Source organism: Dermacentor andersoni, chromosome 1 (genome assembly GCF_023375885.2).
Source record: "Dermacentor andersoni chromosome 1, qqDerAnde1_hic_scaffold, whole genome shotgun sequence".
Lineage (NCBI taxonomy): Eukaryota > Metazoa > Arthropoda > Arachnida > Ixodida > Ixodidae > Dermacentor > Dermacentor andersoni.
The window spans coordinates 236,452,074-236,477,335 of NC_092814.1; the positions used below are offsets into that span (position 1 = coordinate 236,452,074).

Sequence of the window (25,262 nt, forward strand, 5' to 3'; positions counted from 1 at the left end):
CTTTCAGAAAGCGATACTTCTATATTTACCGGTAACAAATAATTGAAGGGCTAACTATGAGTTTCAGAACTTGTGCGTTGAGGCACCAAGTATACGCGTAAGGGACTACCGCTCTACTTTGCAACCCCGTACTGGCCGTGCAATTTGTCAAACTCTCAGCTGACCTACCGTGGTGGCGTAGTGGCTGTGGCGCTGCGCGATTAAGCCCGAGGGAGCGGGATCAGACCCCGGCCGCGGCGGTCGCATTTCAATGGGGGCCAAAGTTAAGGAACCCCGGTGGTCAAAACTAATTCGGAGTCCCCCATTAAAGTGTTCCTGATAATCATATCGTAAATTTGGTACGCAAAACCCCAAAAATTGCATTAAAAAAAAAAAAGAAGCATTCACCTGAACCCAGCATTAAAGTAGGTGCTTGTGAATATTCGAAATACTGAATACGAATCCAAGAGTCCTTCCTATTCGATTCGAGAATTCACTATTCGAAGTTGTCGAATATTAATTTCTTTGAAATATGTGAAGGATGGCAACACTTATAAAAGTCTCGAGGGTGAGAGGGCGATGCGTTTTAGGGCTGTTCCGAATGATACTGCAGGAGGATATCTGCGATTGTTGCGCACGGGCTCCAGTTCACGAGTGAACGCACGATGCAGATAACTTCTGCTCAATAATTTACAGTCATAAATGAGAATGACTCGCTTTTAGACAGCCTATATGCGAATTTGTCTCCATTTATTACTAAACCAGTCTCATCATGTTTGCAACCCTTTTAAACAATGCGCTGTGCTATAGTATCACATTTCTTTCCTTCAACGAGAAGAGAAATCCTGCACGTGCACTTGGTGTAGTGCTCTTCCATTGTTTGATTACTGTCATTATAATAGCTCCACACATAACTGAATAATTGAAAGGAGTAGTTTCTTATTTCCAAGTTCCTCAGTCGGTCGGACTTCTAGTTGGTAACGATGTTCCATTTGAATGCATGTGTCAAATACTATACATATAATGCTTTCTTCTTTCTTTCCTTTTTAAAGAAATTCAGCGCACACTTCATATGAAAAAATGCTCCTGTACCGTGCATTTGGGCGAACGTTAAACAACGCCAGGTGGTCAAAATTAATCAGGAGCTCTCCGCTATAATACCGCGTCCGTCATGGCCCACTGTGCAGTTTCGGGACGTTAAACGCCGTGATTTAATTTTTATTGCTGGACGGAAAATTTAAGCAGACAAGAAGATTCCGCTTGCCCGCTTACTGTTGGTGGAGCAATATAGCTTTCATTTGTATTCATGCCAAAGGAAGGATATTCACCTGTTAATTTGCAAAGTATGCACTTGGGCATTTGCATTTCGCGAAAGCGCTTTGACAGGTGCGCTGCCAGCTACCGTCGTCCAGTGCCTCGCGCGGCACGCGACCCTTCCTAGAGCGTCGCTGGCCCTTTGTTGAACGCCTGTGCACTATCAGCTAGCTGCAGCAGTCGGGATCCTCGCTCGGCTGGCTCGAAGTGCAGCGCGCGTAGGTGTGTTTTGTCCTGAAACACCGACAAGCACCCTGGAACACCGCAGCTTAATCTATCGTTCCGTTCCATGCCGTTGAGAAAGCGGAGTGGGGAGCGAGGCGGAGTGCCTAATTTTGCTCATGTGATCTCAACCGATTATTCGCATTAAAAAAAAGTCGCAGTTTCGCCCGAAAAGCGAAGCACTGATTGCGATAGCGAACTAGTACATAGCTATACGAAGTAAGGATAATAGCTTTATTAGCTGTATAAACTTGTAGATAGTTTTATCGCCCGTATAAACTTGTAAACATTCGCTTACTAACTAAATTAACAAGCATGCTGTCACGCGCATAAGCAAACATGAACACATCTCGCTCGATAACCGCGGAAGCTCGCTGTATGTATAAAACCGGAAAGTTGGGCGAGTTCGTATGCATTCATAATGGCAACAGCGCGAACAAAACGACGACGGAGTGAAAGGACGCAGGACGAGCGCTCGTCCTGCGTCCTTTCACTCCGCATTCGTTTTGTTCGCGCTCTTACCATTATGAATTGCTATAGTATGCCTTGAATTGCAAGGGAACTTCAGGCCTCCGGCTTCGGGCGGCGTGGGGGAAGAGAGGGCAAGCGCTCGGCTCGGCATCACTCGGAACAACAGTCGCTCTACCACAGCCGCACAGTCACTGCTTGTGTGCCGCCATTCCAGTACGATCTCAAAATTTTCTCTCCTGTCAAAGTCTACAAAACGATTAATCGAACACGACTAATCGATTAAATCGATTAAATTAAAAAATGATATCGATGAAGATTAATCGTTTCGCGGGACGCATTTAATTGATTAATCGATTAATCCTTCATCGATATTACCAGCCCTACCTGTAATTAAGTGTAATGGTAGTAATCAGCTCTGGGCGGGAGGAATCACTGACGCACACATATTTCTTTCTCTCTATGCTTCGGACACTTGCTTGACGCCATGATTTGAGATCTGCAAGAGGACAAAGATTTATACGAAGGTGTCCGTAAGTATGAGACTGAAAATGGCTCTTTTTTTCTTTCTGGTCGTTCGAATGCAACGAACGATAAATGCAGACTGTTAGACATTAACTTACATTTATCTCCGTTTTCGTTCCGTATCGTGATGCACCAACTTTTAGAGCTCATCACTCTCATGAGAACTGACAAAGGGAATAAGCACCTGTCGTTAATCCAGGCGCGTCCTTGGATGAATTCGACAGGACGCGACAAGTCCGTAACAGTCTGCTGCTAAATACGACAGCAGGCGCTCAGAGACTACAGAGGTTGCTTCAAGTGACCGTACTCAATTTCTTCGCGTTTCTGCTGCCACTTTGACAAGGTCGATGTCTATAAAAATATGATTGCTTTGAAAGCAGGTCGACGGACGTAGCGCGCTTTGCGAAACCACGATGAGGGGAGGGCATGCGATGGATGAATTTCAGCAATGGGTCGACCCCGTTTTAACTTGTTCATAGCGTTCCCGCGCAGGTCTAACCAAAACAGACAGAGAGAAAAAGGGAATTACATCCTCTTCGGTACACGAAGTACCGGGCAAAAAGAGAGAATTATCGATTTTACATTGATCAATAGCGGCACTTTCTGTTGAAGTTGCACTTTGTAGATATTAGTTAACACAGGAAGTGAAATAAATACGCTCGCATGTGTGACCCACGTTGCTCAATAGCTTTGGAACTGCACAATTAACAGAAATTTATCCATCTTCGAGTGGACCCGAGAATAGACAAACGCACGAGCAGTGTGTGTATATTTCCAATTCCACGAGTCAAATCAATCTACCTCAATAGCGACCTCAACAACAACACCGCATGCGTCGCATGTCACAAATGCAGGAACAGAAACGCGTGTCCGACCATGAAAGGCGGCGCATGCTCCCTTTCTACTGCGAAGACTTGACGTCTCGGTGTAACGTGGACCGACGAGTGCGGAGTCCTGTCGGACTGAGCAGTACGATGGCAACACTTTGACACGCCTGTCTCGTCCCGGTACGTGACCGGCTACGTCAACCGACGGTCGACGTGCACACCCCCGACGAGACAGCGGCCCAGGGGGCGGGAGCCGCCGCGCCTCGAGGGCTGTTTCCCCGACGAATGGAGCGTGCCTCCGGGCTCACTCAACGCGAAGCTCCTAGTCCCCCTCTTCTTTTTTTTTTCTTGTCTCCTTTATGTTAGCAACTTGCAGAATCGTTTCCGCTGCTCGGGAGTGCACGCTGCGAACGCCAGCGCGTGTCGATTTTGATCACAGCGCGGCTCCCACAGTCGCTTAAAGTGCCAGTACGCGTAGCAATAAAGTATATACCAGCCTGTCAAGGCGCCAAGAGCCGAACTACGCAGAAGTTTCAGGAACATGACGCCAAATGAGCGGTGTTTTGCCGTAGCAACTACAATGACGTTGATAGGCACGTGCAGCATGGTAGGACGAACTTGTGCGTGCGTGCATGCGTCTGTGCTTGTGTTGCGTGGTCGTGCGTATGCGTTGCGCGGGCTTGAGTGCACGTTTTTTTTTTTTTTTTTGCCTTTTTCGCCTCTTATTATTATTAGATCTTTCTTCATGCACATTGTTACAGCTTGCCGTGGTAGCTCAGTGGCTATGTTATTGCGCTGCATGGTGAGCACGAGGTCGCGGGTTCGATCCCGGAATACGAAAACGCCCGTGTGTACGGTACTTTAGGTGCAAGTTAAACAACCCCATGTGGTCGAAATTAATCCAGCTAGAGCCCCCTTGTACGGCGCGCCTCATAATCAGATCGTGGGTTTAACACCCAAAACCCTAAAGTTTAATTTTAATAACCCACTGCGCCAGTTTCGGGGCGTTAAACCCCACAGCTCTAGAGCGCAGCTCTTAGGCGCCCGTTCCTGCGGTGAGCGTCGGCGCCCTACCTCGTAACCGAGCGAACGAGGACAGAAAAAGATAAGTGCGAACGCGGAGCGCAGAGAGGCATGAAAAAAAAGCGGCGACAGCGAAGAAAGCGCGGGAAAGGAAGCGGATAAAGAGGGTACAGCGAAAGCGTGAGAAAAGAAGCGTACTGCCTCGCACGAGGGGCTCTGCGGCGACGATGGCTACGAGATGGCGCCAGAGCAGTGCGCGTCGTCTGTATGGAAACAAAGCGCTGCATGAACGGACATTGTCTGCGGCGGCTGCTGTGAATCGTGCCCACGCGTCACCTACGCACTTCCTCTCGCGATCTCCCGATTAGCGAGGCATCGCCCCACACTTCGCTCCGTTTGCAACGTGCCGCACGAGACAGATTGTCCGCGCCAGTCCATATATCGCGAAATGAAAACACGTATAGAGCTGCGCTCAAATTTCGCATTAGGGAGCATCGTAATGTTCGGTGGATTATTCAAACCATGTTAAAACATATTTGGAATTCAATTTCACGACTGCCTATGACGTTAATTTCTTTATATCTGGATTGATATACTAGGTATACCTGACGTGATAATATTTTAGCACGCGTTCGGGCAGCCATTGTTATGCCTGTATTTAAGAAGCGCGTACGTATTTTCTTATGCACTGTGCTCTCTGACGAAGGTTGAAGCCCGCTCATAATGGTCGGAAGAAGGAGATTTTCGCGTGTTCGTTCGTTCCTTTTGTATGCATATACCGTATGTTTCACGTAACTAGAATGTAACTTTAAAAGTAGAGTGGCACACATTAGATGAATGGGACGAATAGTGTGTTGTTATAGTAGTCCTCTCGAATTAAAATACTTGTTGAAGAGCGATTAGTTACCTAAGCAGTACTACTAAGTAAGGATAGTGGTTTTATCGGCCGTATAAACTTGTACACATAGGCATACTAACTAAATGAACAAGCATGCTGTCACGCGCATAAGCAAACATGAACACACCTCACTTGATTACCGCGGAAACTCGCTCGAAGCGCGGCAGCAGCAGCGAGCCAGTTGACCTTCATGCTACGTCTCGCATCAACGCGAACTAAGCCGCGATAACATAGCGCGGCGGGCTGTCCCCGTCACAGATGGCTTTCAAGATACACCGGCCCGGACGCCGGCTCACGCTCGCACGCTTTCACTCGCACATACAGCACACGGCGCACGGCGCCGACTTTATCGCCCTTGAACTTTATACGGAACCTCTCGGCGACATCGACAACAGAAATGCGCCTGGGTGTCCGAGTAATTGCCATCGCGATAAAATTGAAGTCACTGCGGGCTTGCGCGTCTGGAGTGCGGCATTCTCAATCGTATTTCAAAAGAACGAAGCCTGCATGCCTGTCGAAAACCGGCGAGTGTACTTGAATCCTTGCCAGATTCAGAGGGAGGGGAAGTGAGACCGCCCCCCACATCCCTGCTCTTGTTATCTGCATCACTCAAAATCAGTTGGTTCACCGTTGTCACAATGACCCCGGAGCTCTTGGTCTCGACCTGTCACGTACTAATTCGAGAAGCTTTGTCCATGAGACGCTAAGCGAGAAAAGCAGAAAGAAGACAAGTTAATGTGCGAGACGCGTCTCAGGAAGAGAGTACGTGTGAAAGAACGAAAAGAAGAAGCGATGAAGAAAAGAAGCCCAACACTGCGCTGAAAATAAAGTTTGGTTCAATAGTGCGCCAGTAACGGTATAAGGGAACGTGACCTGTTATCTCAGCGACTCCATCATTGTGTGCCTGTTTTCCTTTTTTTTTTCGTCTCAAAAGCCGTCCGTGGAGCGAGCTCTTCACCATAGCATACATGTGTTGACGGTTATGTCTTCCAGGAGTGCCGATCCTGCTGACAGCACATGGTGGGCGAGGCAGGAGAGGGGGGCAAGTACGTGCGCAAGAGGAACACGGAGCGCCCAAGAATTCCGAGAGAACACAGCGCAGTGCTGTGAATGCTGCGCTCAATGAGCGTGCCGAAGAACAAACTGCGCCGAGAATGCCCGGGGAAACGTCAGCCAGAAGTGAATACGGTGCCGCCGAAGAAAAGGAAGTCATACTCATTCGGGCATCGTCGTCGCCGTCGGAAGACAGATAAAAGCAAGAATTTGCGACAGCTTGGGGGAGTCTGCGGCTTTCCTCATGCGGCTTCCCGTAGTGCGGCGTCGGGGTGGCTTGCGGCCCCGCAGCAGCCGACAAGCGTCCGAGGCTAAGAGGCGACGCGGGGGATGCTTTCTTCGGGAAAGCAAGGAGAGAGAAAGAGAGAAAGGAAGTAGTGGTTTAGGCGCCAGGATAGCGGCGAAGGAAAACAACACACGTGGACGTTTGCTTTGCCTCCGACACATTAGACGCGTCATAGCGAATGATAGCACAAGGATGAGAGCGTGGGCACGGGTTCGGCAGTGAAGCGAGCAAAGCGCTGTTGCTGTTGCGTTTGCTTGCGCAGCGTGACATCGGCCAGGAAAGACGTGAATCGCTTTTCCGCAGCGCCGTCGCTCTTCGAGTGCGCGCGATTTCTCTCGCCCACTCGAATTGTTTCTGCTAAGGCAGAAAAAAACTTATCCAAAGTCAAAGTGGTCGCTTCTTTCATACGTCACCCTCCCCTTTAGCCTTTATCATTTTAGCCTTGAGGAAGGGAAATGTACGTGGTCAGCCTTCCTAAGGCATCCCTATCTGCTCGAATTCTTCACAGTGAACTGCTCTCGTAGTATGTGTGCTTATTTTACTAGTTATGGATACGCGGCTCATTCTGCAAAGCTCCATATTTCGACTGGACAAATTTTCACAAGGCGTGAGCTTGCATTGTGGATCAGATACCAAATACTTTATTTTAAATTACGTAGAACATGTAAGGGCACGATTTCAACATGAAAAGAAAGATGCGTGCGCATCATTCACTAAAGTTAAATATCTTTTCACTTTTCAGTATCGTATCACTACGATAAAACAGTATGCATATGGCGGAATCGGAAAAGGTTTGCTGATAGAAAGCAGAAAGCTACAGAGTATACATATAAGAAAAAAAGCAAGTGAACAGTGCTGGACAGCGAAAAAAAAAAAAAAAAGCAAAGTCTTCGGCGCATTAGTGAACTATATGGTTTGTTTCTTAGACTGCACTGCCTTCCGGATCGGGCCACATTTTTAGGCTGTAATATCTCCGGAATCAACCCATATTTTTCGTTGAGTAATGCAACCGTTCCGGTTTCGGTTTAAGGCGCGCGCAGTTTGAACGAGCGCATCTGCGTTTTATGTCAGCCTTTCATTTGCGATAATTGCGCATTATTACTGTTCCGTACATAGCTCAATGCAAACTAGGTGCAGTTTTTTTTTTCCAAGCTTCAATTCGACTGCTTTTTTGTTGCTTTATGCGTGCTCTAGAAAGCCTCATATCGTCTCATTTGATTATAGATGAAACTGGCCAGATGTCCAGGTCCCACGAACCCCAAATCAATCTGAAGTCTTCAAAGAAGACTTCGTCTTCAAGAAATGATCCATGCATATCCTTATAGGTTCAGATGCCAATGAGAATTGGTCTTTTGCATTGCGCTGCGGTGCCACCACTCATCCATTGGACGCTCACCCATTTGGAAGGTTGGAAGTCTGAGACCTAGTTTGGCATGTGCGCCTCTCTGCAGGACGTGACCGTGGGACGAGTGCAGATAAGTGTGAATTTCTGACAGCTAAGCAATAAAGAAGTATACAGTACTCTTGAATAAGGTCAAATCGACGCCGCAATTCACCTGCATGCGTTTAGGCGTCTCCAATTCCCTCGACTCGAGATTTTTGCCTCAGAGGAACATATATCAATGCTAGTCACGGTAAGCAGCAGCCATCCAGCGGTAATGCGAGATTCTGTGTGGGCGAAGACAACAGATTGCGCCCTTATACTTGCGTTCGACTATGCTTCTGGTTTTATTTGAGCCGCCGAACAACGTTTTGCAGTTTGTCAACCCTTCGCCATGCCTGCATTGAATGAATCTCACGAATTTTGAAGTATCACACGCATTTAGTTTTTTTAACGTAGCCCCACAACCTAACGTTGATTGCCTTCAGCTAGAACTCCAAACACAACATGCTTGCACAGCTGCTGTATTCAGCATTCGTTTCAGCTCGGTGTATACGATTAACGTGAAGTATGTTTCATTTCATGCCTGTCTATTTTCATGATGTTGCTTTACAATCTCGTAGCACTTCTCGTCATGATTCACGGACAGCAACGTAACGGAAAGCCAGCACGAGGCGCGGGATTCGTTCCGAAGCGTTAGCGTAAGCGGCACGTTTGTTCTGTTCTGTTCTGTTCTGTTCAAAACGGGTCCTGGTGACAGATTTTGGTAGAAAATAGCTCGGCTAGTCCACTTGTTGCAGCTCTATCACCTCTTACGGAATCCGCAATGTTGCCTTAAAGTCGATGCGCAGTTACTTCTCCGGTAGATTACAATGTACCTGTCACAAGGGTTTCTACTGATGAATGAAGCAAATTACGCACGGTGTTCCTCTAGGGTCTATATTAGATCCGCTATTTTTTATTATATCAGTTAATGATATTGTGAATATACACCTTGCTCTTTATATCGTTCTGTATGCTGACGATACAAATGTGTTTTTTCTGGGTAGCAGCTACGTGAAATAGAAACGACGGCGAATATTTGGCTAAATGGGCTGTTAATTGGCTGTCGCTGAATCAACTTCAGTTAAACGTTAGTAAAATCAAATATGTTTATTTAAGTCCAAAAATAAACCTGATGACTTTAATATTCAGATTAACTTCAATAGCTCTGCGATTGAGCTTACGTCAATTATTAAGTTCCTTGTTGTCCTTTTCGAAGAAAGCTGGTCACCTCATGTAAGTAAAATTCACTATACACTCTCTAGGTTCATAGGTATTCTGTTTAAAATTATACATTTAGTTCCAACGCGGTTGAAACTTCGCTTGTACAATACACTAATTCAATCGCATTTACACTATTGTGTGCTAATCTGGGGTACTACAATTAAAGCTAACGTGGACAGAATAATTATTTTCCAAAAAAGAGATATTCGTTGCATTGAAAACCGAGGCCGCCGTGATCATACAGCTGACCTCTTCTCATTTACATAATCGCATTTACACTATTGAGTGCTAATCTGGGGTACTACAATTAAAGCTAACGTGGACAGAATAATTATTCTTCAAAAAAGAGATATTCGTTGCATTGAAAACCAAGGCCGCCGTGATCATACAGCTGAGCTCTTCTTAAAGCACGGGATATTGAAACTTAATCAACTATTTCATCTAAGGCTGGCTACGTATATACGGCCAGAAGTACTTAAAAACAAGTCTAGTTTCTTTGAAACACACATACCTCTCTTGTAAGTGTCGATCAGTATGGTCCAATACACAACTATTTTATCGCTTCTCGCTGCCGGACAAACAATGATAAGAAAAACCTTCAGTATTTAATCCCAAATTTCTTAAACCAACATTCAAGCACACTTGGTAGTATTAAAACATGCAAATCGCCAAGTGATTTCAAAAAGGTAATGAAAATGCATCTTATATCATGTTCACAATAACAGTTTGTCGACCTTTGTGAATACTTGATCAAATTTCTTGCACATTAAGCCTCAATTCCTATTTTCTTTTTCGTTATCTCGGCGTTTCTTGATATTGTATAATATTTTCTTTGTTATAATTGCTTTACTTTGAACTCACTGCGCGCTTTGCTTACAAAATTGTATCATGTCTCTTTCTGTTTACTTTTTGTTTTGTATAACTCCTTTTATTATGTAGTCGCCGTGTGTCGATTACTACGTTGTTTTCTCTTTCTTTAATGCCGCCTATATCTTTAGCAATGTGTGGATGACAGGGCCCACGTCAGGCAGATATCTGTCTTTAGCCTTGTCATTCCATACAAATTTGGGTCTAAAACAATTTGAAATGAATAAATAAATAAAAGAAAGAAGGAAAGAAAGCGATAATTGGTGCATGCAGTGGTACTAAAATATAGTCCAGGTCGAGGACGTTGCCGCCTTCCTGTGCCTCGCGCGTCGTTTGTTCCATGAATCACGTACACCTCACAAAGCGTTTCCAGCGTCCCGCGCACGCAAACTTCGTTCATGCGAACGGCGAATTTTATTTTTTTGGGCACCATGTAATGATATTGACACGTACTGAGAGCAATTTAGAAAGGATCTATGTTCAAAGAGCTGGAAGGGTTGGTCCAGTAAATCAAACGATAAACTTAGTGTCATAGAAGCAGAACAAATACTTACGTTTGCCAAGAAAATACTTGAAGTACCAGCGTGTTTGATACTCTGGGTTCTCCAGCACGGGCGTGCTCGGTGAGCCGAACAGCTGCAAGGCAGAAAAGAACGCGGCGTCAGGCGGTTAGCGAGAGGAAAGCAAAAGACAGGATAATATTTGGTTGCAGGTGCCTTCCCCCCCCTCCCCCTCCTTCCTCCATGTCGTGGCTGTACATCAATCTGCCGTCTAGCGCTGTGCGCAGTGTGCACTAGTGGCTCGGGAGTACCGCGGGAAAAAATTCTTCTATTATTTTCTTCATTCGTTCAAAATAATGAACTCCAGCAAACAAGTGCAATCCTTACAGAGTTGAACCAAGTGATGCACAAAGGCGCATGCTACTTTCACGCAACAACTATTGCTACTGCGCTATAACACTACATGCTTCCTTTGGTGATTCATATAGTCATGTCAGATAGCGATTTCATGACGGGGCAGATGTGTGGAATCATCACACGCACACAAAAAACATTGCGTGCAGAAGAGGACAAGAAATAAAACACGCGCTGTTTTTTACTATTATCGCTCACCAACTAGCTGACTATTGCATTCTACTTCAGATGTAAGTATGCCGATATAGCCCTATCAATAGGAGGGCCGAGGTAATTGCTTCCTGCCTCTGTGTAGCTCTCCGAAAACCTGACGCCACTTAAATTAAAGTGGTGCTCCTGAAGGTGGAGAGGCCAGACACTGTGTATATAGCGCACAGCAGTAAGTAACTCAGATATGGAAGATATGGACGACCGCACGCTTTTACGTCCCACGTATCTATTTGGGGTGGAAAGTCTCTCTGCCTAATAAAGCCAGGTTGTGACGCAAACTACGCGCAGCAGGCAATGGGTGAGGCGTAAACTCATAACGGATCATGGAATGGGCCGTCTGCTCGGCGCTTCCGGTTCAAGAGATGACGGTTCCTGCGCTGTTAAGAACGGCCAGCTGCAGTGCAAGTTTTGCCAACCAGTTGCGACTGTGGAAGCAACATCTCGGTAGCATCGCCGCCAAGCTCTAGCCACGGCGTGGCGAAGTCGACTTTGTGTCGATATCAGTACGCGCATCCTCCACTCTCCGTCGGTTCAGCTGGGAGCCGTTGTGACGGAATGTGTTCGGCGGGCCAACTATTGTTACCAAACTCCCCAACGCGGACCTGATCTGCTACGGGTGCGCGAGTTGCCGCGGCAACGCCGTTTTGCGCTCCTTCCCACGCCCCGACCAAGACGCAAGACAACGCGCTACTCGGAACGGCTACGAGTTCTATGAAATTCGCTAGGTGTCGGTTTCGGACCATAAACACGTGTGTGTGGGCGCGTGTGTGTGTAAACTGTCCTGCGGAGAGGCGGATAGTTTGCGATGACTAAACGAACGTTCGCATCACTTTGTATCGCGGGAGGACCGAGTGTTTAAAAACTGCTGTTGTGCGGATGCTCGACACACTTCTCTTAAGCAGTCATGTTGGACTGAGACTCTCTCTCAAGCAGTCATGTTAGACTGATGTACTTTCTCAAGCAGTCATGTTAGACTGATATAAATACTGTAAATAAACCCATATTCCTCGTTCTCGATGAGAAGCAGTACTTCCCTTCATCAACGTCCTCAGCGTGGATAAGTTGGACGACGGCATGGACCAGCTACCTTCGAATTCATGCCGGACTCCAATCTTGACAACGGATCACGAGCGATGGGATTGAGCCCCCAATCATGACAGCGCACAGTCGTGATCGGCCGTTCACGCCCCCACACCCTCCGGTTACGGCTCGCGCGATTATGGGGAACGGGCCGACGCCCTCGTCAAACTGGTTCTCAAAGGATTCTGGAGGGACTGGAATGGTGAACTGCTGCACACGAATTTATAACTACGTGCGTTCGTTCCTCAGTTACCGCACGGCCACAATCAGATTAGGGTCCAGGAGGTCCGACACCTTCAACTGTCCAGACAGAAGCATCCCTCAGGGAGCTATACTCTCTGCACTGCTATTTAATGTGCGTATGAGAAAGCTAGCCCTGGAGCTAGATAAAGACCCGAATCTCGGCTGTGCGATATATGCCGATGACATGACGTTCTGGGCTCAACAGGGGTCCTATGGGGACAAGCAAGAAACTCTTAAAAAGGCTGTAGGTGCAGTCGTGGAATACGCGAGGGCAGCGGACATGGCGTGCGCACCCGAAAAATCGGAATTCATTCGGGTGCGTGCGAAATACGCAAGAAAGAAGGATTGGGTGCCAGTGACTCTGACTCTCGACGTGGCGCCGATTCGTGAAGTGTAGACACTCAGAATATTGGGGATGTGGATACAGCAGAACGCTGGCACATCCCACACCCTTCAAAAACTAAACGGGGTCACAGGAAGCGTGGCCAGAATGATACGGAGAGTGGCAAGAAGCAGAGACGGTCTAACTGAGGCCGAGACAATCAGCCTGGTTCACGCATTCGTAATTAGCCGCATCACATACGCCCTTCCGTATCAGGCCTTGACAAACCAAGAGATCACACAGGCAAACACAATAATAAGAAAAGCCTTTAAAGCCGCCCTTGGTCTCCCCGAATGCGCTAGCCCAGAGAGATTCGAGGGACTGGGTCGGCACAGTACTTTTGACTATTACGCAGTCGCGACGTTATATGCTCAGAAAGAACGACTTTGTTCTTCCGCTCAGCGCACGGAAGTATTGGCGTGGTCGGGCTTTCCCCTGAGACCCCAGTATTGCGGAGAAGAAACGGCACAGATAGTCCGCAACGTTCGATCGCACATCGCGGTGGCCCCCATTCCTAAAGACATGCACCCCAAGTACCATCCAGGACGACGCAGTGCAAGGGTAAAGACTCTGCACAAACGCTTTGGCATGGGACCGGCAGTGCATTATACGGATGCTAGTCGAACCAGCTCAGACACCTTCACCATAGTCTCTACATGTAAGAACAACATAACAACGGCATGCTTCAAAACCACCTCGGCATGCGTGGCAGAGGTTGCAGCCATCGCCTTGGCCGTTCAGGACGCCGAGCGCCAAACCAATTCGGCTGTCGTATTATCTGACTCGCAAGCGGCTTGTCGCCTGTTTCTAAATGGAACGGCAGCCAGATCAATACTCAAAATTTTAGGCAATCAACTACAGGGGCACCACACTATCATATGGTGTCCGGTACACGAGGGACTGGCAGGAAACGCGAGGGCAGACCGTATCGCCCAAGGATTAAACGTCCGAGCAACAGCATGGCCTAGCGACGACCTTCCACAGAATTCTCGTGAAATCCTCCTATAGCAAAGGCAGGAGCGGAGACGTTTTGGACATCCTCACTCCGACTTAAACAGCCAGCAGGAGAGGGACAGGCGTCGTATTCAGACGGATACATACCCCAACCTGCAACACCTACACAGAATACACCCCACGAGGTTCACTGACGAGTGCCCGTTGTGCACAGACACACCCACACTAAAACACATCAAATGGGAGTGCTCCAGGAGGCCTCCGCTCACAGACAGCCCCATAATACACCAACATCCACTAATGAGGAATAGGCAGTGGGAGGCATGGCTTGCGGACGAGGGTCGGGAAAGGCAATTGGCTCTTCTGGACCAAGCCCAGTGAGCCGCTCGTGCCAGTGGGGCCCTGGAATAGGGGCCCCAACCATCGTGCCTGATTTTCTTTATATTCAATAAAGTTTTTACTCACTCACTCACTCTCAAAACAAATGATTTATGACCAGCGCGGGAGTATCTCGTTCAAGAGAGGTTTCAGCAATTAGCATGGATACGGCCATCACTTCTCCGCCACACAAATTGGCATGTCCACGCCGGAGACGCTGCCAGTGCAATGATACGGCCATCACCTGTCAGCCGCCCAAATTGGCATGACCATGCCGGGGACGGAGTGAGTGTACGATCGGAGTCAACGTACGCATCCCCTTTCCCTGTTTCCCTGTTTCCCTGTTTCCGACAAAGCTCCTTTTGGAGGGAAAGGGCAACCGAACTCCGGATTGGCGGGACCTGATGTCATCGGCCTCATGACGCCGGATTGGGGAAGTGACTGAACAATGACCACGCATGGCATAAAAGGAGCAATGGACGGCGGGTGTCATCGGCTGCTACAACTTCATCATGAACGTTTTCTGTATTACGTTGAATTTTCTTGTAAATATGTAAATATATACGTGTTCGTCAAACGTCCTGAATATAGGGCCCAGCCTCACGTTCCCTTACTGCTCCACGAGCGAAGTGAATTCCCCATCTTCGCACTCCCGTCGCAACAGCACGATTCTCAGTTTGCGGGACCGGTCACCCTTGCTCTCCGTGTACATGTACCTTCATTACGAGGTATCGCCCACGTTGCTAAATTCTAGTGCCTGTGGTGGTCGCATTGATGACTGACCACGAAGTCTGAGTGTAGGAAGTCATATAAAATATTTTTTTAGCCGATTGATCGAACACGTGAATTAGCTATGCATGCTGTCGCTGTTTCGTGCTTACCTTGAATGACGAGTCGCACTCGCACTTGTACGTCCTTCACCCGTTCGGGTCAAGGACGTCAGTTCAGGCGTGAATATCAAATTTTTGCTAGAGCCCGTCGTATACACGCACGTTTTCACCTGTCGTAGCCATTGATAAAACGCGTTGCGCAAGTGCGCACAGCTGCTAAGAATCTTGTCTTTCCCAAAGTACCTTCCACGCATTTGGCTTTCCGAAGTTTTATATCACTGCTATAGTAGATGCTTGGGCAAGTTGGTACGACATACTTTGAATTTTATATAATTTTACAGCGAACCTTCATACGTTTTGCGACGTTTGCATATGAATCATACATGTGTTGGCTTGTAAAATGAATTGCTGTTCACTTTACTGATAATATTTCCCTGAGCACGCGCAATAACAAAACGTTAACCACGCAGTCCGCATGGTTTAACCACGCTTTAACGTAGTATCTCTTTCTCCAACTTCATAAAAACATTTGTTATAAAAGTATCTAAGGCGTTGAAAGCTGCAGTATATCCCTTGTGTTTAGGACACTATGATTTTGTGCGAGATATGGAATGTGAGGCATGCTAGAAGTGTTCGTTGCCTGCACTTGGCTTTCCCGCACGCTTGAGTCTGTATTAATGTGCTTTCGACTTCTCTTCATAAAGAAAACACTGCAGCGTTGTGATCATCAGGCTAGTGTTTTTCGCCTCGTGCTCCTTTGAAAAAATATACGAGAAAAACTACGGTCTACGTCTTTTCAATCCTCTGAGTACACATAGCTCACCTTGCATCGAACACCAAATTGGTGTGCTGGTGTTGCAAGACATTCCTGCCAAGAAAAACTTCGATTGGAACCACTTGCCCGCCTCTATTTCATCCACTACTAAATCATGCATGCTTGAATCAGCCAAGTGAAACTGAGATGAAGTAAATAAAAAAAGAAAATGTTATCGTTGGCACGAAAGAATTCACTTCAGAACAAGAAAGGGCGACTCGTCATTCAAGATAAGCACGAAATCGCCAGAGCACGCATAGCTAATTGACGTGTTCGAGCGATTCGGCTAAAACATTATTTTAAATGACTGCCTATGCTCAGACTTCGTGGTCAGTCAACGATGCGACCATCACAGGCTTAGAAATTAGCAGCGTGGGCGATACCTTGTGACGAAGGCGCACGGAGAACAAGCGCGACCGGCCCCACGAATGGAGAATCGTGCGCCGGAACCGTCATCCGTTCAACCGGAAGCGCCGAGCAGACGACGCGTCCCACGAGCCTTTAGGAGTTTACCCCTCATCTATAGAGTCAAGAAAGAGAAGGTAAGCAATAAAAAGAACACTCCGTAAAAGACCCTCCGCAAAACTCCTACGTAACCAAGGGCGGCTACTTCGACGCCATGCATTAAGCTGGATTCGCACGACAGGACGGATCGCCGAGTCGATTCGCAGACGACCGTGACATGGCCGACGTGGCTGAGCTGCAACGAATCGGGCCACTAGCAGCTCGTCTGCTTCGTTATTGTGTGTGCGGCGCGATGCAGCGGCACTGAGCTACGTCATGCTCATGTGAATCGGCCACCCGTCCCGTCGTCTGAATCCCACTTTAGCGTATACCAGCGGTACGTTCCTGCTCACAACGGTGGGGACGTATGGGCACACGAGGCTTCAAGCACTGTACAGAACCAACAAAGTGAGAGAAGCATCGGGTGGGATAATATAACAAACCTAATTCAATCTCTTTCCTGGCACGGTGTAAAATGCACGGTGACCGTGCATTTTCCATATAATGCCCGTAGCAGTTTCTATACTACTAACACACAGCGCACCTTGCGCTTTGCAGCGGAGCTTATACGTAAATTCGGCGCTTCGAGCCGCTCCTCCGAATCAACGGCCGCGATACTCGTGCGGCGGCAGTCGCGCGTGTTGTTGACGCGTGCCGCGCGCGGGCACCGGCGCTGTGACGAACAGAAAATGCTGCAGCACCGTACACCCGCTGATGCATCAATGTGCCTTGTTTATCGCCCATAGACGCAAGAAAAACAGGCAGGAAGAGTCGAAAGTACTCATCGGAGTGGCAAGGAACAGCTATACCATGTGATTTACGGATAAGTGGTGTTTTCGCGTAATGAGCAAGTATTTTTTTTTTCTTATTTACTGCCTTCACTATCAGAAAATTACGTTTCTTGTTTGTTCTTCCTTGTCAGCAGACAACTCCCGTCAGACCATTTAGCCTTGATACGCGTGCACTAATTTCAACAGGCAGACAATATCAAATCTGAGATAAGCAATAATAATTGTTTAGAAGTTACAGCTGGAATTAACGGTGACCTAGAAATAATAACGGGCGCTATACGAGAGAAGAAAAGTCATTAAAGAAACGGCTAACGTTGTGGCTCGGATTTGACGAAGGAAGCGTTTCATCCCGAAGAAAAGACGCAGAACAGAAAACGAAAATAAATAATAAAGCCAAGAGGCCTTGGAAATTATTGGGCACCATAAATGCAACTTGCAATAATTGTTCCCACACGTGACGCCGCCGTCAGTTCGTGGCAACACCTTGGTGTCTTCCCTAATCGTGCAGGAAGACTGCGGCGCAGAATTACGCTACGTTCATCGACCTTCGCACTAGCGACGAAAGAGAGAAATAAAAACGGCGCGGTATGACCCAACGACCACTGTCCCAATTAAGGCTGGCTTGACGGGCCCACAAGCCGGCTCTAAACCCCACTCATCCCTCTACATCGGGAGACGCGCGGCCGCGAAGATTGCAACCGAGGGAAGCAGCGCGTTTCTGGTCGCCGGGAAGAAGGCAAACAAGAGGAGGCAAACCCGGCGGCGGCCACGAGCGAGCGTCGCTGCAGGCACCGCGGGAGGCGGCGAGCCTTCGAGGGCTTCCTCGGTTGGCAAACGGGCCAGCCGGCTGGCATGAGTAGCAGGTGCCGGGGAGAGGAGGTGACCGGGGGGGGGGGGATCATTCGGCGATCGAAAGGGGCCTCAGGGACGGAAGGGCGGGCAAAGGGGGAACAGACGGAGGGGCCAGTGAGAAACTGATGACGCCACCCGGCAACGGGAAGCACAGAGCGTGTATCTCGGAGCGCCACCGCACAAGCAAAGGAAACAGACACATTGGGCAGGAAATTTTCTCGTATACGTGCTTCCCGCGAAAGTTTACAGGTATTGCGAAGCACACGGGCATCGGCCACCAACGCCGCGAGATGAAAAGGGTCCAGCGGAGAGCCAGATACGTGGCCCGGATATGATACGCTTTTCAGAAGCGCCTTTCCGAATTGTGTTTGGCACTTTGCTCCTGCAGACAGAAGAAAAAACAAGAAACTCTAACAGAGGCGCTACTAGAATAACATGTAGCATATTTAATAGAGCCATAAATTCATCAGAATGCCAAAGCGAACTCGAGCTGCTCGAGGAAAGCGTCGGCAGAGCGATGATAGAAAAAAGTGAAACTTTAGGGCGAGATCGATCACGAAATTACCGGCGCTCTTTCTTTTCGTCCGCGCTCGGGGCTTCGCAGCTCTCCGCGTGACATTCCTGCGCCTGAAAGGAGCCTTTGGGCGTCATTTTGTTCACGCGGCCTCACCGCACGCTGCGAATTCGGGCGACCCGGAGTCTGCGTTTGCGTCAATGGCGCAGCTCGGGGTAGGGGAAGAGGTGCGCTATAAAAAGCGGAGGTTTGAGATGGAGAGCCCGCTGAGATTGTCCACTAACCGGGCTGTCTGCAGCGATGACGCTGCGGCGGAACGAGCTTCGCGCGAAATCAGCAGCAACGGCAGATGAAAAGGACGCGAAACGCCTCCTTCAAGGAGATGAAGAACGCGGCGGCTCGGTTTTCCGTTCCTTTCGTGCGTCCAGACGCCGCCGTGTCAATACGCTCAGAATCGATCAGAGACGCGCCCGTCAGAAAAGTAGCGTCCCGCGTCGGCCTCGAGCGTCTCGTGGGTTCGCATGAGGCGCAGCTCGTGCTGCACGACTACGGTCTGCAATCATAGTCCACTCCTGAGACGCTGGAATACATGGCTCCATACAAATCGAGTGGAATGCGAACAACGACAGAGGTACCACGAGCGCTGCTCTGCCTGAAGTGCTAATGTGAGGCGATGATATATATATATATATATATATATATATATATATATATATATATATATATATAGAGAGAGAGAGAGAGAGAGAGAGAGAGAGGCAAGGGACGGTGTGTCAGGGCACATTTATAGGCCGCCAAACCGTCTCAGTGCCTGTGTGCGTGCGTGTGTGCGTGCGTGCGTGCGTGCGTGTGTGTGTGTGTGTGTGTGTGTGTGTGTGTGTGTGTGTGTGTGTGTGTGTGTGTGTGTGTGTGTGTGTGTGTGTGTGTGTGTGTGTGTGTGTGTGTGTGTGTGTGTGTGTGTGTGTGTGTGTGTGTGTGTGTGTGTGTGTGTGTGTGTGTGTGTGTGTGTGTGTGTGTGAATTGGATTCGGCTTCCAGCTACGGCAAGTTGTCCTTTCACTCACTTTAATTTTCATTTACCTTATTGTTTCTACATTTCATTTAAACACAACAATTATTTCACCTATGCTTTATCCAGCTTCATTGTCTACTTTGTTCCTATCGTTGTAACTAAACAAAATCGAGTACCACGAATCCCCTTATGCATATACATACATATACATAAAAAAAAATTTGCTTAATGCAGAGACACCATAATGTGTCGTGAAAGAAAAAAAAATGATACTTTTATTACCTCCAAGTCAGTTCTCGCGCACTTAGTGCCTAATAAAGTGCCTTTGGTAGACTGTCACTAGATGTAATACTGTGACGCATAACACGAAGAAAAAGAAAAGAAAACAATCATACAACTAGAAACTTAAACTTAATTCAAAAGCTATTCCACACGTCAGTTCCTGGTTTGTCACAGAAATGGCTATTTGATGAGGGCGCGCTTCATTAAGAAGAGTAAATGAGAAAGAGTAATTTCAAACACTAACAGAACAGTGACGAAATTCGTGCATAGTTCATTTCAAGCAACCTTCTTTAGCTGCGTGCGTCTTTCATTCAAGTTCGCGCACCTCATTGCGATCTAGGCCACCGAAAAACGCACTTAGTCATCGCTCTCACTTTCTTTTGCTGATAAGCTTAAGCCGTCCACATTTTTACATAAACGTAGGTTAAGGAGCTGTTAGAACAAGAAATTTCAACGGCCAATCGTAATCCTTTAAGTACACAAAATGGGCTTTTATATTGTACTACGTTCATACTAAGCGCATAGTCATATATGTTCTCTATATAAAAAGTTTAACTTGGCTTACGCTACTTGGTACAAAGCTTCTCCATATGTATTAGTTTTTATTTATTTTTATATTTTAGTACTTGTTTATTTGCATATTAACGACTTACGCAGCACCAAGTGAAAAGAAGTAGCCATAACTGCTGCTTGCGGAAGATAGATGAAAAGAGAATGACGCCTTGTCCATATTTTATCGCTGAAGGACAGGTTATGAATGAGGTAAGCTTAATAACAACGTACTTTGCCTTTACTTTTGAAGAGTGTTGACCTGGTGTCCGAGGTTAAAGATCGATGACGTCGTTATTGAACGTACCTCCACCATAGTCCTGTCATTTTGCAGTCGGCGTTCGCTGTCGCCTTGTTTCTTTCTTTATGACTCCGAGAGCGTACATCATAAACGAGCTTCTGAAGCGGGTACTATACGCTACGTTGAGCGCAGCTGACACATCGCGTCTCTCCGTCCTTAGTTACATTGTAATGGCTGTTTATTGAAGGTTTAATGATGATTCCATATAAGTAAGTGACGGTAAAGAATTCGAATCACCAAGTTCCTGTTTCTCCGCGCCTCTTTCCTAGTCTACTCAAAAAGAAAAGAGGGGGGAGGGGGTCGAAAGGCCGGTTCTTTAATAGAGTGGGCAGGAGCTACCTGATGTAACACAAAAGAGAAAAATGCACTGAGAGGATGCGCTTTGGCAAGCTTGTCTTTGGACACGTGGTTGTCAAAGGAGAGAACACGAGAGACAAATAGGAGACGAAGTGAAGACCGCCATAAAAATGGGCATATGAATAAGGCAGAAAAAAAAATAGAAACGCGAAGAAACACTGCAACACTGAGGCGAGAAAGTTTGAAAGCCTTTCGAGGGCTGCCGAATGTGGCTCATTTTGGTGGGGACACAAAAAAAAGGAACGTAAAAAAAGAACACAACTTACGCAGACGTCATCCTTTCCCTGCGTCCAAAAGGCCTGAAAGAGTTTCCATGGTGTTTGAATCAAAGAAACGAACAAATCAACAAACGAGCAAACGAAAAAAAAAACGACAAAGAAAGGAGCGCGCACTAGAAACATTGCGGGTAGGAACAGATGCAAGAAAAAAATATTATATATATATATATATATATATATATATATATATATATATATATATATATATATATATATATATATATAATTTTGGGACTCTTCCGGGCAGAAACAAAACAGTGACGCAAACATCATAGCGCGCTCTGATAATCTCTGTGGGGAGAACATAGCTTATCTGCGAGGGTCCATGAGGCCCGCTGAAAGTGATTGCCCGGCGTGTGTAAAAAAAGACAAAAAAGACGAGAGAGAGAGAGAGAGTCTCCTCAGGCTCCTTCAGACGCCGCCATGCAGCTTGCTCTACCTTCTTCGCAGTGAGCCCGCTCTGATAAGTGCTTCCGGCCACTGTTTTGACTTGGTGACGCACATTAGTGACCCACCAGTTCCTCACCTGTCTCATGGCAGGGCTAGTGTCACAAAATTTAGGGCTGGTTGTGTGCTTAATTTGGTTCGGTAGAGCTGCATATTTTTGTCTCAGTATGAACCGCTCCTCCATGATTTTAGAGCGTGGTAACAAGAAAGAGAGAAAAAAAGAGAGAAAAAAGAAAGAAGGAAAGAAAGAAACCTCGGCGCAGTTTCCATTTCCATGCGCAGCTATACGCTGCAGGCGCAAATTTCACTTCGAGTACGTTGTCGAAACTGCTCTGTGATTGCTTCATTGTCTGCTGTTCTCTATTTTACCCAGAGCACATAGCGTGTTGGCGCCACGGTGTAGGTCAACTGATGTCGACGTCCGCTTGTCTTTACTGGTAATCAGCACTCTCCCATCTTCCCTTCCTTTCTCTTCGCGCAACTCTGCCCGCCGCTCAGTACGAGCACAGACCGACACGATTTTCACCAAACTTTAATACACCGAGTTGGAGAATAACGTCTACTGATGGAGTTCATTATATTTAACGCAATGATAGTATTGAAAAGAAGAGCGGTAGAGCGGAAATTCGGGCTAGTTGGTGCATCTTGTAATGCTAGTTCATCTTGTACTAGTTCATCAGTAATATTACATCTTGCAATATTACTGCGCCACAAACACACGGACAACAGAAGCAGAAAGAAAGCAAAAATTTAAAAATTAAGAAGAAGCTGAATTTTATTCAAATTATGTGATTTGGACATTGCTTTATCAGTGTAAAGATACTACGATTTACGCCGAAGAATAATCTAAGTGAGACCTTACGCCTGCATCTAAGAGATAGTGGCTGTTTTTTTTTTTGTTTTTTTTTTATCTCTCACTTTTTTAAGACGTCCTTCTGCAGAGGTGTATTGGCTTATTTTTTCTGTCAAGGTGGACTGATAAGCCGAGAACTTGACGATGATAGTCTTCACCGCTTCGTAAGCGCTTTCCTCGACCTATTCATAATGTCGAGAAGTCCAAAGAGAGTTAAGATACACCAAGTTTACTAAATACTCAAACCTTGACACATTCAAATCACTCCCCACTTGAGCACTGTTGTGCAATAAAGGCTGCTCGACGCATCTAAACCACGCGCAGTCTGAATCATCGTCTGTACGCGTGCTGCGTGGCCGTTCTTTAGCAGTTATGAGTAAAGTTGTGTGCGCAATGCAGCATGACTTAATCAAATAAAATTAACTATAAGTTTATTGACCATCGCAAGCCTGTAGAGCGGAGCAGACGAACAGTCTACGCAGATGTGACTTGAGGCCTGCGCCCTTTACAGAGAAAGTCTGACTTTGCAGATAGCATTTATTTAAAAAAAAAACGAAAACCAATGTCCATACAATCCGCTCAAAAAGCAAAGAATCACACAGTAGTTACCGACAATAAACACCGCAAAAATGTTAGTGAGCGAAATCCACATAGAAACAAAATCGTGCACAGTGGTTGCATCAAAGCGCAATAATTTAGAGGGCATGTCTGTAAACAGCCCTATTGAAAAGGTATACCGCATGTCTTTCCAAAAGTGCACGCGTCCGCCGCACCAGCTGACTTGCCTGGTCAGCGCAGAGACACGATAGGTATGCAACAAAATATTACCAAATATAAGCAACAAGCGCTACGAACATTTCAAAAGAATAAATATGCGTTAGGTTTAAGAAATATGGCAAACAATATGATGGCTTTTGTCGACGATATTCAGCGTGAATGCTTGGTAAATACCACGCAATGCCAGTGCGTGCGTCATGGTTGTGTTGTCCGTGTTGTAACGATTGCTGGAGTCAAAACAAATACATTGCCTGCTTTGAGCCCTGATTTATGGTCATTTCTCAAGTTAGGCAATGCGCCCCAACCCCCTTTCTTTTAAATTTCCGGCTATGACCGAATTGCAGTCCCCTGAAGCCCATGTCCCAATGTTACTTCCGCTTTCCTGAATACGGCTCGTCAACCCACGCACCTTATGTGCGCTGGAAAGCTTTCGGGAAATTTCATGTACTATGCCTGACGCTCTTTAAAGGCCCTGAGCAGATAAGCATTAAGCCTCATTTTGAAGGTTTGAAGCACGTCGAGCTAGTTTTATTTAAGACTGTCACCGACAGTCGGGAGGAACGCCCTTCAGCCACTGCGTGCCCCTACCGGTGCTACAGTCGCTATATATACATTGAAAGCGCCGTTATTAACACAACAGTTTTGTAGCTTTTACGATGGAAGTTGTGGTAGTGTACTAGAATAATCGCTGTACTTACAGAGGAGTCGCACGCATACAACAGTTGCGGGCTGTTGTGTACTGAAACGAGCATTAAGGGTCTAGTGCCGCACTCTGATGTATAAAGGTCCCCCCTTTTCAAATCCCGTCTATTTCTGCCGCCACGCGCCACACTAAAGGACGCGGAAAAGCAGCCAGGTCGCTGCCATCAAACAAACTCCCGCCCCTACCGAGGGGGGACAGCGTTAAATTTAGCGCTGCGGATAGAGCTTGCTCTTGAACTTGTACCGTCGAGTTTAAGCTCTACAGCATGCTTAAGCGTTAAAGAAGCTGTCGCTAAAGTAAATAAAGGTTGCTGAACATATATTCTACGAGAAAAAAAAATGCAGAGCTTTATTCGTTTGTGTTGCGAATGAATGTAGTAGCACAGCCAAGCTAACATGTTTGTTTGTTTTTCCCCTTTTTCAGGCAGCTTGCTAATGACTTATAGAAATCAGAGACGGGAGCACACATTACACGCAGGTGCCTGAATTAGTTTTTTCTGAAACTGTCGGTAAAACTCGGCGTTTGCTTTTACGAATGCTCAAATGAACATTGATAGTGTACCACCATTTTGTAGTTCCGAGGCGCTATAATGTAAAGCTTCTCTAAGCTGTTTTTATTGCATTTACGCAATCAGCTCTCCACTTCGCCTGTATGTCACGCGACGTCACGGAAAAGACCAAAACTACCTATCTGGTATGACGTGTGCGCACTGAATATGCATGACTAGGCCGAACAAAATAAAAATAATTATTTCTGCTTGCCGCCCCTTTTCGCCATTAGCCCCACGCTATTGGTCAAAAATTTTCGGGCTGCGCCCATCTCGCCTTAATGCATGCGACGTCCCAAAACCGCGAGAACTCACCGCGTGAAAGTGTCGTGTAGGCATTCAGGATGCATTGATATGCCGACCAAAACTTAACCTATTTCTGAATAGCCGGAGACTGCCCCGTTCCGAAAGGAGTAGAAGATCGCTGGCCGCCGATCGATCTGGCACTACTCGGAGCTGCCGGGGAGAACGGATTTATTTGCGCATAACTAAAAATTTGTACGGCGCACTTGAACGTTGTCGAACCCTTTCGGCACGTATGCAACATCGCTCTGTCAACTTGTCTTCATTGAGGATCCGCCT

General features: G+C 46.9%; 1 protein-coding gene across 3 annotated transcripts in view; it reads right to left on the reverse strand.

The window, feature by feature from the left end:
• The window catches only part of LOC126547913 (GTPase-activating Rap/Ran-GAP domain-like protein 3), a 587,729-nt gene that overhangs the window by 112,861 nt on the left and 449,606 nt on the right, over positions 1–25,262 (reverse strand). For 2 of the 3 annotated variants that reach the window (XM_050195964.3, XM_050195965.3), the window contains exons 4-5: positions 21,342–21,374; positions 10,664–10,745 (exon numbers count right to left, since the gene is read on the reverse strand). In XM_050195964.3, coding sequence (XP_050051921.1) covers positions 10,664–10,745; positions 21,342–21,374 — 115 coding nt within the window. The remainder of the gene's footprint in view (positions 1–10,663; positions 10,746–21,341; positions 21,375–25,262) is intronic. The other variant, XM_050195966.3, reaches the window with a different exon arrangement.